This window comes from Poecilia latipinna, unplaced genomic scaffold (assembly GCF_001443285.1).
Source record: "Poecilia latipinna isolate Pla-1442-1.1 unplaced genomic scaffold, P_latipinna-1.0 Scaffold2, whole genome shotgun sequence".
In the NCBI taxonomy this organism is placed as follows: domain Eukaryota; kingdom Metazoa; phylum Chordata; class Actinopteri; order Cyprinodontiformes; family Poeciliidae; genus Poecilia; species Poecilia latipinna.
Window position 1 is genome coordinate 1133964 of NW_015112618.1, and position 11658 is coordinate 1145621.

At 35.6% G+C, this 11658-nt stretch overlaps 2 protein-coding genes across 7 annotated transcripts in view; both read right to left on the bottom strand.

Annotated features, from left to right (window-relative positions):
• The window catches only part of opa1 (OPA1 mitochondrial dynamin like GTPase), a 31273-nt gene extending 26978 nt beyond the window's left edge, over positions 1 to 4295 (bottom strand). For 2 of the 5 annotated variants that reach the window (XM_015043288.1, XM_015043204.1), the window contains exons 1-5: positions 4085 to 4295; positions 2034 to 2358; positions 1789 to 1885; positions 1557 to 1664; positions 651 to 701 (exon numbers count right to left, since the gene is read on the bottom strand). In XM_015043288.1, the coding sequence (XP_014898774.1) occupies positions 651 to 701; positions 1557 to 1664; positions 1789 to 1885; positions 2034 to 2358; positions 4085 to 4113 (610 nt within the window). In that variant the 5' untranslated portion in view covers positions 4114 to 4295. The remainder of the gene's footprint in view (positions 1 to 650; positions 702 to 1556; positions 1665 to 1788; positions 1886 to 2033; positions 2359 to 4084) is intronic. The other 3 variants (XM_015043523.1, XM_015043367.1, XM_015043441.1) reach the window with 2 other exon arrangements.
• A 1935-nt stretch (positions 4296 to 6230) lies between these two features.
• The window catches only part of atp13a3 (ATPase 13A3), a 35635-nt gene continuing 30207 nt past the window's right edge, over positions 6231 to 11658 (bottom strand). For both annotated transcript variants that reach the window (XM_015043733.1, XM_015043648.1), the window contains one exon: positions 6231 to 10381. In XM_015043733.1, the coding sequence (XP_014899219.1) occupies positions 10187 to 10381 (195 nt within the window). In that variant the 3' untranslated portion in view covers positions 6231 to 10186. The remainder of the gene's footprint in view (positions 10382 to 11658) is intronic.

Below are 11658 nucleotides of genomic sequence, written 5' to 3' on the forward strand. Positions count from 1 at the left end.
ATCTTAAAAGGCATCACTTCTCTTATCAACATAAGAAATGTGTTTAAAACACAGAATGTAAAATTAGTGCAAATTACATAAGATATATTTATGAAGCCAGCCATAAGAGCAAACAAGAGATAACAATAATTGCAAGGGACGCTCCTTTGTTTTTCTGTGACTCATAGCTAAGGCTGTGGTTTATGAACCTGGCACACAGGTTCATAAACGAGTCGTATAAAATTCAAACTAAAACTACATTTTTCAAAAATTTGAGTGTCAGAAACCAGAGACAGAGGAAGACTGCTGAAAAGGTTAGTAATGAGCGTGTAGTTAAAAGAAACCCTCAGGCCAAGTGAGAGGAGAGCTTGAAGTCAAAGGAGGCAAAGACCTAAAAAGGTTGGACAATATTCAGCCAGAGAGAGGCAAGAAAAAGAGAGTAAGAAAGTAGGACAACAAACTACAGACAAACAAGAGAGTCTTTGAAAGTTCTTTTGTGAGAACTACAGAAAGAAACAAATTCCTTCTGCACATTTGGAATATGGTTGTCCACTTTCCTCACTGCTAAATCTAAACATTAAGATAATCACAGTCCTGTGTGATGCCATTGAAGAGTGACAGAAAGTAAAAAGGGGTACGGACAGTTCTACTAGTATACGGGGATTACACACCTAACAGATGCAGGCCAGAGACTCCTTTGACTTCACTACCCAAACTCACACCTGTGAAAAATGTGGAGGACAGGAGAAGAGGAAAAACGAAGAACACAAGATGTAAGTCATGAAGCAGACAGGTAGAGGGATGGCTGTCAAACCAGGAATTCAGCACAATAATGATGCGTAATGACAAGCTGTGGATGAGCAGAAGCTTTAGTTGAAAAAGTCCCTGAAGAAACCGATAAAAGAGTTAAATCCTGAACTGGATCTGATCTCTGACTGACCTTTTTTTTGTTTACTACAAATAAAGTATGTTATTTAAAGTATTTGTGAACACACAAAAGTTTGTGGAAAGATCAATCAGTGGATATTAAAGAAGCACCAATCAAATGTGTAATATTCGTCTTGCATGGCTCAGATCAGTAATTAGTTGGTCAAGAATATATTTGTATTTTCCATTCTGAAAAATCCATCAAAACTAGTCTTTGCAAAAACATCAAAACTACTCCCTTAAGTTTTTCAGTGACTCAGTAAAGTTTAATGACAAAGAAACTTTGCAACACTATAAACATGCAGTGACGCAAAAGAAAATTCAACATAGTGAGAGAATGAATAGTGAACTATTTGGTTTCATATCAGTCTGTCAAACACAGCAGCAGTATATAAACACACTCTAGTAAGAAAAACTGCAGAGAGGAAGATATTCAGGAAACAGGCTGAATAACATGTTTGTAATACTGAATGTTTATCAAGATATTGCTTTAAATGCACCCAAAGCGAGGTGATAAATCAAACATTAAATTAAAACATCAACCAAAATACAGACAGCAACCTTCCTCTGGAAATTCTAATTCATCCCATATGTGGCCTTGAATTCATTTTCTTATTTTACAGCATCCAGCTAATGTTCAGTTTACTCACCAGAGGAAAGAAGGCCTTTAAGGAAAGTGAAGTTCTCTCCAATCTTCTCAAAGTCAGGCAGAAGTTTAGCGATTTCTTCCATCTCTGGTAATGCTTTTGCCAGTTTATCTTAAATGCAAAAATGTCGGTGAGGTATAAAAATCTGACATGTGACTGAAGGATAACAACGTAAAATAAATTGATAGACAATTTTAATACCAAAGATCACTGATAAAAAAAAAAAGAAACTTACCAAGATCAATATTTTCACTCAGTTCCCACACAAAATCAGGGATGACCCAGTTGTATTCACTGAAATCAGGCAGCATGTCTTTCCACTCTTCATAGGTCTAAGAATTAAAAGAGACTTTTTACTTAAAATTACCTGCTGTCTGTTTACAAATATGCACCAAATTAAAACCAGTAATGAAGGATTTTTGCTTCATTATCCACAAAATGGACTTTGACACAACATAAGTGATAATAACTAGCACTGACCTTCTTAGCTGTGTAACCTCCTCCAACTGCTGTTCCCAGCAGGATGTATCGGAGCCTCAGCAGCCGGGCTGCCAGGCGGGCCACCCAGAAGTTACGCTGCTGTTGGTGCCTGTGACCACCAGACCCCGGAGGAGGCTTCACAGGCCGCATGGGCAACCGGGACATGGAGGTAAAATATCGCGCTGCTGTGCGATGAGGAGTCCGGTGAGGGTTATTGTTTCCAGAGTAACGATGGTGAATGGCACGAGACAGAGGATGAAGTTTCTGCAGTGGGATCCGGAATTTCACCCCCATATAGTTTGAGACGAGGCTCCTACAAGCCACGCTGAAATAACAGAGGAATATGGCATTAAAAAAAAAAAAAAGAAACAAGCGGCGTTTGTTTCCATTTTATGATTCTATAATTGTGGAACTTTAATTATGACCACCTACACCAACTGTAAAGACAACTTCTGATTTATCTTCTTGATAAACAACAGAAGAGGAATACTACTCACAACCACATTTACTATTAACACGTTTTAATATTTGTGTACAAGTCTGCAGTGCAAAGAAAATCTAACAACTAAGCTGAAAATTGTTACAACAGTAAAAATTATGCAAGACACAGCAACATATAGGCCCATGATTGTTAACTCAAATCTGCTGCAAGGTCCATCCATGTCATCATATTCTGAAACTGGAGTGAGGAAGATGAGGAAGTGTAAATGAGAACAGGATCTTGTTCAGTCAAAGCTCTCTCTAATAGCACTGGAATCCAAGCTGATTCAGGTAGCAAAGCAAAATAACGTTCAAGATACGAGACATGTTGGAAGTAATAAATTTGAGTCACTTGTAATTATAAACTGTTCTATGAAAGTGTTTTGGATCAGAGGTTCCACGTAGATACTAACCTTTTGTCAGAATAACACACCACTTTTAAAGCTGTATTGCGGTATTATTAGTGTCTAACAATTTTTTAAGTTATTTACAATATGAATGTTATCTTAAAAAGTCCACTGTATATCCATTAGGCACATTGATTCACAAATTGTCACAAATATGTCTTTGTAAAGAAAAAGAAAAATCAATACGTGAAAATCTGCTACTGATTATTATTATGTGTTCATTCATGCTGTTGCACTGTCTTACTGTCAGAGGAGTTTGGTGTTGGCTGATTTATTCCTTACCAGCTGCCTTATGCTTTTTGTTAAAAACAAACGTATCTGATGCCTGGGTGTCCTAACAGAACGTCACAGTACTTATTTCTGTGAATTGCATAAAATCATTTAGACATCAATAGTTGGTTCTTATTTTTAGTTCAATTTTGCAGATTCTCTCAGTAAGAAATTTTCTACATTACATTATTATAGTTAAAGTGTAGTTATGGGTAGCTTCATAGTTGATTTGTTGATACTGTAGTCGTACAGCACATCTCAAATTCTTACAATTATGTTCTTTCAGATTAAATCATTTGGTCCAACTTGAAATCCTTGCAACTTAGCATACTGATTATAGAAAAAGAGAATTATTATAAAAATAGATCGGCTACAATTACAAGAAAAAAACGATTAATCGGAGAAGCATTTGGTAAAAGATTCTGATGCCTAATATACACAATACATTATCATAAATCGTGCAACGCTAGCAACATATAATTACACAATATATAACACTTAGCTACAGTAAGCAAAAAAACTACTCATACTAGTGTATACTGGATAGGTCCATGAACAGGTCAATTTAGCATGAAGCAACAGTAGGTTATTAAAGTCAATATAAGCAGAAATACACTCCCCAACCACTCAGGTTAGCTGCTTACAGTCGGCTATCAGTTAAATAAACTCAGCACCAACAGAACTAGATGGAAATTCGGTTTAAAGCACATTTAGTATAATACACAGCCGGTAAATCCGTGGGATTTCAGGCTTACATCTATTTAAACCAGGACATTAGTTACCAGTCTCAAAACAGAGCTAACTATAATGCCATCAGCTGTCAGAGGACCCCCTTCGCTTCATTTTACCGAAGCTAGCTTGTGCTACCGTTACCTTCAGTAAAACTGAACTCACCAGGCAGCTGAGCTCCCGACACGCAACATGGCGCTGCTAACAACAGGTGAATGTAACTCTCTGTCAGATTTTATCTTCCGTCACAGCTCAATACATCTTTCCAATCAGGACACATTTGCCTGCCTCTAATGGCAACTCACAAGCCCGTTATCTAGCAAGGACAAAAGCAGTGTGACAGTTCCACTTCCGGTGAGTGGTACTACCTCCAAATCTGCACTGACACCGTAGTCTTATAGTTCCGGTGTATTAAGGCGTTTATCTGAGAAAAGCTATAACAAAATGAAGAACATAAGGGCCTCTGAAAAAAAGAATTCCGACTTTAATCCCGACCTCTCGAGGGAACGAAAAATCACTTCAATTCAATATATACCTCCAAAAAGAATTCTCCTCCTACACAACTCTCATCTTTGTCACTGAAGCCAGTTTCTCCAAGATGTCCACCTTCATTAAAGTAAAAATTCTGAAATGCTTAAAATACCTAAATCGTAGTGTGTAATGATTTTATACAGGTTTCACTTTTTGAATTAAATTACTGGAATAAAATTACTTTTATTGATATTACCTGGATGCCCCTGGCACAAAAGTCCCATAAAACCTACTAGTGCATTTTTGTGTGCACTCACATCTACTGAACTATGAAGTTAATTGGTTATTATTTAAAGTTTGTTAAAACTATATGGATTTTAATGTCAAAACTTCTGATGCAAGGACAACTTCTGTGCGAATCAAAGAAGCTCTGATTAAACTTGCAAGGGCTAAACACTTTTCTGAAACTGGACATTTAAATGTGAAAAACTGAGACCACAACTGGTAATGGTAATTTGAATAAACAGGTGCACTTCAGTTTGTTAAAGACAAGGTATATCGCAGGGAAGGCTAAGAACTAACAGAAGCGCACATTTGTCATGAAAATGTGTTGGTAGTTACAAGTTAATTTTGTCACCTTGTTATAGGAAGTTGACACTTATTGCATAAAGTAACAGGGGAAGTCTAAACTGTTTTCCCAGGACCTCCGTTACAGAAACCAAATTACCCAACAGAATATTTGGTGACAAGTCTTGCTTATCAATAGCAAACTTGTATCTGAGAGAAATATTAATTTGTGCCAGTTATGCTGCTGTGGAGTTCAGCTTATGAAGGATGTGCAGATGTGTCTCAAATTAGAATATCATTGAAAAGTTCATTTTAGTAACTCAACTCACTGAGAGAAACACTTTAGATTATTAAACACCCATTTCAAGCTTTCATTTATGCTTACTGATGATGAAAACATCTGCATATTCCCCTGACAGAAGGATGATGCTACCGACGCAGTTATTGATGCTTTCCTTAATTAATTTATTTTTTTCCAACGAAGTACTATTGGCTCATTGCAGCTTTGCTTACCCGTCATCAACAACACTTTATCTGCCAATAACGTATAATCTTTTTTCCCCTCCCGGATATAAAACATTATTGGACCAGTTGTTGGGCAGTTTTTTTTTTTTTTTAATTTTTCCCAACTGTCACTTTCTTGAGGCTAATTGTATTTAAAACAAGTCAAACTGACACCTGTGAACTAAAAATTTATATATACACATCGCCATACACAAAAAATATATATTTCTGTACAACTATCTCATAAATACATTACATTAAAAGTTGATGGAAAAACTTTGACCAAAAAAGAAGTTGCTTTAAGAACATTTATTGTGAAGAAAAACAAATCGACATAAAGCTACAACACGATCTTCAGAGAAAAAAAAACAACAAAAAAATAAACAATCAAAATAAATACAAATAAATTATAAAATAGAAAATTGTCAAAATATTATACATCTCTGCCAATAAAAAAATACATATATCCCAGGAGAGGAGGTGAGGAAGCTGAAAATAAAGATCACAGAAAAGAAACCATGAGCTAAGCTGCAGGCAAACTGGTTAAAAAGATATAATTAATAGCATTTTTCTGGGTGAACCATTAAATCCAATTTATTTATTTCTAACATACAAGTTATTCATCCACACCTAGACCATATGTGAATGCCAAGAGAAAACATGTTTTAACATTATTTTAATATGAACCCTATAGTGAAGGTGCTCAGAAGTCTCTGTTGAAGGTTCGCTGAATCAAAAAGAAAAACTACACAGTACAAAAATGCAAAAGTAGCATTTACACATTTAGTTCTTTTCTAAATAAATGGTGCAGATATGACACAGATGAGTGAATCATTTTGCTCCTAGCAGCATTATGATGCAACAAGATGATAAACAGCAACGGACATTTTATTTGCAAGCTACATTTCACATGGAAGCAGAGAAAATGTCAAGACACACCTTGGATGATTAAACTAGAAATGTGAAGCGGGCTGAATTCCCTTCTGGTTAGCTTTTTTCTTTTCAATAGTTAGTAAACTTCAAGATAAAGACAAAGGGAGAAACTAGACAAAAATCTGTTTGGACTTTTGGATCCTGCAGGAGCAAATTGTTCAGGTTTGATTTATTTAATCTAGACCTCGAAAACAGACATTGGCTGCAATTTGTTTATCCAAGTGTTCTCACCAGACTGACGTAAATGCCCAGGTTTGATGGCCAATTAGAGAACACAGTCAGTAAGGTTACATTGCACAAGTTAAAACACAAAACAGTCCAGAAAAAAAAAAAAAAAAAAAAAAACAGAGATTGACAACTGATTGTGACAGTACCAAAAAGTAGAAGATAAAGCAAAAAATAAAACACACCAGCCCTTTTATAATTCAAAATCCATATTTCTTTATAATTAAACCTTTAAACTCTTCTACAGACAAGATAAATGTACACCCCATATATACACAAACAAAACCTTGTATTATTTTAACCACTTAATATCTACTTGATGTGCTCCATCAAATCTCATTTGACACACCTTACCACTGGCTAAAAATCTAACTTTTCTTCTCCCTCATTCACTCTTTTTTTATTTTTTTACTTAAGCAACCAGTAAACATATGAAGAAATGTCTTTGGAAATAAAAATCAGTAATTGTGGTTTTGCATTGCATTACATTTTGTTCTCAACTACATTCAGTCTTAGAAAAATAATGAATTTTCTAAATCATGGAGAACTCTTAGAAAGATGTAGTGGCCAATTTCTGGTCACAATAAATACTCTATATAGATTAAACAAAAGTATTGGGTATGAGTAATCTGCTTATTTGAACATGTCATTGTGGCAACACATCCATTTTTATTTTTAACCATTTCAAAACGCTCCAAATAAAATATAAATATGTATTCCAATCACAAAAACACTCACATTTAAGCTCCTCTACTGCTGTTTTTTTTATTTTACATGTTGAATAAAGAGCACTGAACCCAACATATAGCCCTTAACTCTATGCATGGAGGATATGTGATGGACATGGATAGAGCAATTTTATCAGGCTTCATCATTCATAAATCATTTTTTTAGGGGAGAAGAAAAAAAAAAAAAAACAGGAGCAGCACACAGATGAGATGCACAATTCTTTACCCTATTGACTAATTTCAACTGTAATCAATCTTCCACAGGAAGAAATGTCGCTTAAAAAAGCCGTACTTCTGATTTCAGGAACGTATCCAAAGATGCAGGAAGCTTTAAGTCATCTAGTCTCATGCTTTTGGTTAACAGTTTACAATAACCAACCAGATGCATGCTGTTTCTGGGACTTTTGTATTATTATTTACGCCTCTAATATACAATGTAAGATGTTAAATGTTTCTTAATTCCTATAGTTATGCCACATGCTTGAAGCTAAATGCGTAGCATCGCAACCGTCAGGTGACCCGCTGGCAGCTGGCTTCATGCAGGTCTCTGTATGCTGAAGAGCGTTTTCACCACCAAGCAAGCACCAGTTCAGTCTGCAAAGAGATCACTGTGTACTAAACTGATGGAGGAAATGTTGACCAGGCATGCTTTTCATAAAGGTTTAGTTAAAGAGTAAACTGTTATTCTGTCAGAAGCACACAAAGTCAACATTTTAATATTAAAAGTGTAAGAAATGACATAAAGATTACTGTCATCGCTGTCAGAGTTAACAAGGATTCGGCTGTTGGTTTAAAGATGCTTCCAAAATCTACAGAAAAGCTATAACAGTCTGTGCTAAATTTGACATTTCTTGATCAATTATTCAATATTGTGGACAGAAGGCGGCCGATATGGACATAGAATAGATGAAAACTCTTTTACTCCCATGTTTTCATTGCTCAGAGTTAAAATCCTACAACTAAACATCGACAATTACAGCGGACACTATGCCACAAGAACGAGCCAAAACACCCAAACAGTTTGAAACTGTTTTTAGAGAAATCTAAGAAAAATGCCACACAAAGTCAATCCTGTTACTTATCTTTGTCAAAGATAAAGTTGTTCAGTTTAGAGAGTAGGTCATTTTCTTAAAACAAAAAGCATTTTTTTTTTCATTCTTCAAGGGATTTGAATTAACTTTGTGCTCACACAAAAATTTGTAGGCATTTGAGAGCAAGTATACAGGTCATGAATCAGCTTCGTCAGCTCAAACTGTTTTCTTTCGTCAAACAAGTCGTTGGGTTTTAAAACCTTTCCAAATTTTTACGCTATGCCTTTCAAAGAGAAAAAAAAAAAAATCTATTTTTGCAAATAGCTAAACAGAGTACAGGCTTTATGCTGGTCTAGAAGGAGATCATTCTGCACAAACAAATCACTTACTGTAATGTAATGGTACTTTTTGTTTACCTCATTCCAATAACTAGTCAACATGTCCCTTAGCTAATGCACAAATTAGTTAGTCAGTATGTATTTATGAATATACATGTATTTTAGGGCTGCATTGAGAAGTTAGCAGGTGATCATAATCAGCCAATTTTAGGCTAAATCGGCTCTCTTCGTCTGAAACTCAAATTAGAGCTTTTTTCAACTGGTATACAAACTATACCTAAGAGCCAACAGGTGGCGCTCTAGCGCTTCAGAAGGGAAGTTCTAATAGTGAAAAGAACAAGCGTAAAAATTACGGAAATTTGTATTTGGTTGATTATTTCTTTGTGGTAACACCATTTCTGAGCAATAAATCCTCTACTGTTAGAAAGCCTGTTTATTTGCCCATGAATGGTGACATATTTGAATAATTCATTTCTGATTTAACAATGTATTCCCTCACTACTGAGGGCCCTATAAGAACCAAATAAAGCCACAATCCCCACTTCCATTTCACAAGTTCTCTGTGGGCATAATTCTGCTGCGCTCCCTACAAATGACTTATAATATATTTAAATGAGTCACCATGCAATGAGAAATAAACGGGCATTTCGACAGTATAAGACATACTGGTAAGACGCACACTTGCACAAAAGGAAATATTCAACCAAATAGAATAAATAGAACAATTTTATATCAAGTCAATATATTCATCCATTAACTTAATCTTTTTTAAAGTGCATTTCCTTTCTTCTATCCTCCAAACGTTTCAACTACAACCTTTTTATAAAATCAATATTTTTATTCAGAAAAGGGTAAATCTGAAAGCCTCGCTCCAAGGGCAACATGCCCTCAATCCTACGCTGCACAGCTTCACTCAAGAGTTTATTTGTACTTTTTAAATATTTTCACAGTATCTGTCCATCACGTATTGGCTATTAAGGTGTAAAATAAAACCTGACGTTTATAACAATCTTATGAAACATGTTTTATATTTGCGAGGGAATACACATTTTTGAAGTGACCTTTCACTTGGTTTTCCTCAGACAAACTGACAGGATGTTCAACCTACACCACAAGGTGTCACCGCACAACTTTCACTTTGATTGCAAGTCTTTGTTGAATGCTACTCTGCTTTTATAAACAGACGTAAGGAATGGCGTACAAGTAAAAGAGCAATGATGCTTTTGTTTTACAGAAATGTCAAATAATGAGACCTGAGAGCATCAATATGGAGTGTGACGGAGAAAGCGGGAGCAGTTTGAAAGATATGAAGGTACAGATATCGGTATTCGTGAGAACTGATGAAGTTCTTTTGCATGAAGAGTGAAGGCGATCGAGAGAATGACAATGTGCACTTCCCTTAGTACTCCTCATATGCAAGTTTCCTGTGAGAGAGCTGGGGACCCCATAGTGTTTGGGAGTGTGACGATGCTAGGAGTGACTTATGATGTCATAGACAGAGCCGTTTTCAGGGCGGGGCTTGGCCTCTGTGGTGGTGGTCGGCTTTGGGGGCCAGTCTGGGTCCAAACTCAGTTCCTGGGCAAGATGCATGTATCGAGCTTTGGGCATCGTCTTGCGTGGACACAACCTGAACAGACACTTGTATGCCTGCATGTCAACCGCTGCCTAAAAATCCCCAGGTTGTAAAAAAAAAAAAAAAAAAAAAAAAAAATTAAATAGATGCATTAAAGGAAAACAACAAAAAAAAAGAAAAGGGCATTAATGCATGTTGAGTTGATCTAAAAATCTGTGGATCAGGTGTTTGTAGCTTGCTACATTTATTGCATGCAAAACATCAAACTCAGGGATTCGGTTCTGTGATAAACAAGTAAAATCCATACATGCATGCTTTTCAAACCAAAATTTAGCATGAAGTTAACATTAAGGTACTGGTTGTCGACAGCTGAAAAGGGTGAGCAAACTCCTTAAAACAAGCTCATGGGGACTGAACAAAGATCTTTAAAGATGGCCACAAAGACACACTTTAAAGATAAAAACAAAGAGTCTTTTCACTTGCTCTGTAATGACAAATAAAGGGTCAGGCTTTTTTTGTTTGTTTGTTTGTTTGTTTTTAAATCGTGATATTCCTGAGGTCATACACTGACAGTGGTGACTGACATGCTAGACTGGAATCTAAGAGAAACTAGGGAAGGTGCAGTAAACAAGCTTTAGATCTTCAAACAGGAAGCTGGCAGCACAGCAGAAGGGAAAGGCAGTAACAAGCAAGAAAAGATACTCAAGTCTGGCAACAAATTAAGATATTATTTAAATATAAAACAGCCTCTCTCACTAAAAGTTTGGAAGTTAAAGAAAAAAAAAATGAATGCAACTATTTGAACAGAATTTAAATCCATGTCTGGCTAAAAACTTTTAAAATGTTGACATTGAACATGAATGTTTATGCAGTACAAAGTTTCCTCTGCAACCACAGATACTATAAGATGTCAAATCACATCTGACCAATCGTATCCTTATTGGCCTTTTAGTTCAAACATTCCCCAAATGTTTCCGTTTTTGGTATTACAATTTAAAAAAGTTTGATATTCTCTCAACATTTTGTCTGTCAATTAAACTATTATCTATTGCAAATCATCGCAATCCTATTGTTTTATTTTACATAGGACTGTTACTATTTATTTTAGAAAATAAGGCTGTAATAAAAAGTAAACAAGTCTGCACCCAATAAGTTTTCTCTGCAATGTGTATATCTGCGAGGAATGTTTTAAAGGTGATATATATATATATATATATATATATATCACATGAAGAGACGGAGCACCAATTCAGCCTTTATAGTGCATTGTGGTGCAATGCATGCCAGTGTTCAATTCACAGAAAAAAAAAAAAAAAAAAAAAAAAAACCTTTTTAAGAAAAAAATCTTAGGGTTTAAACCCCCTTCACC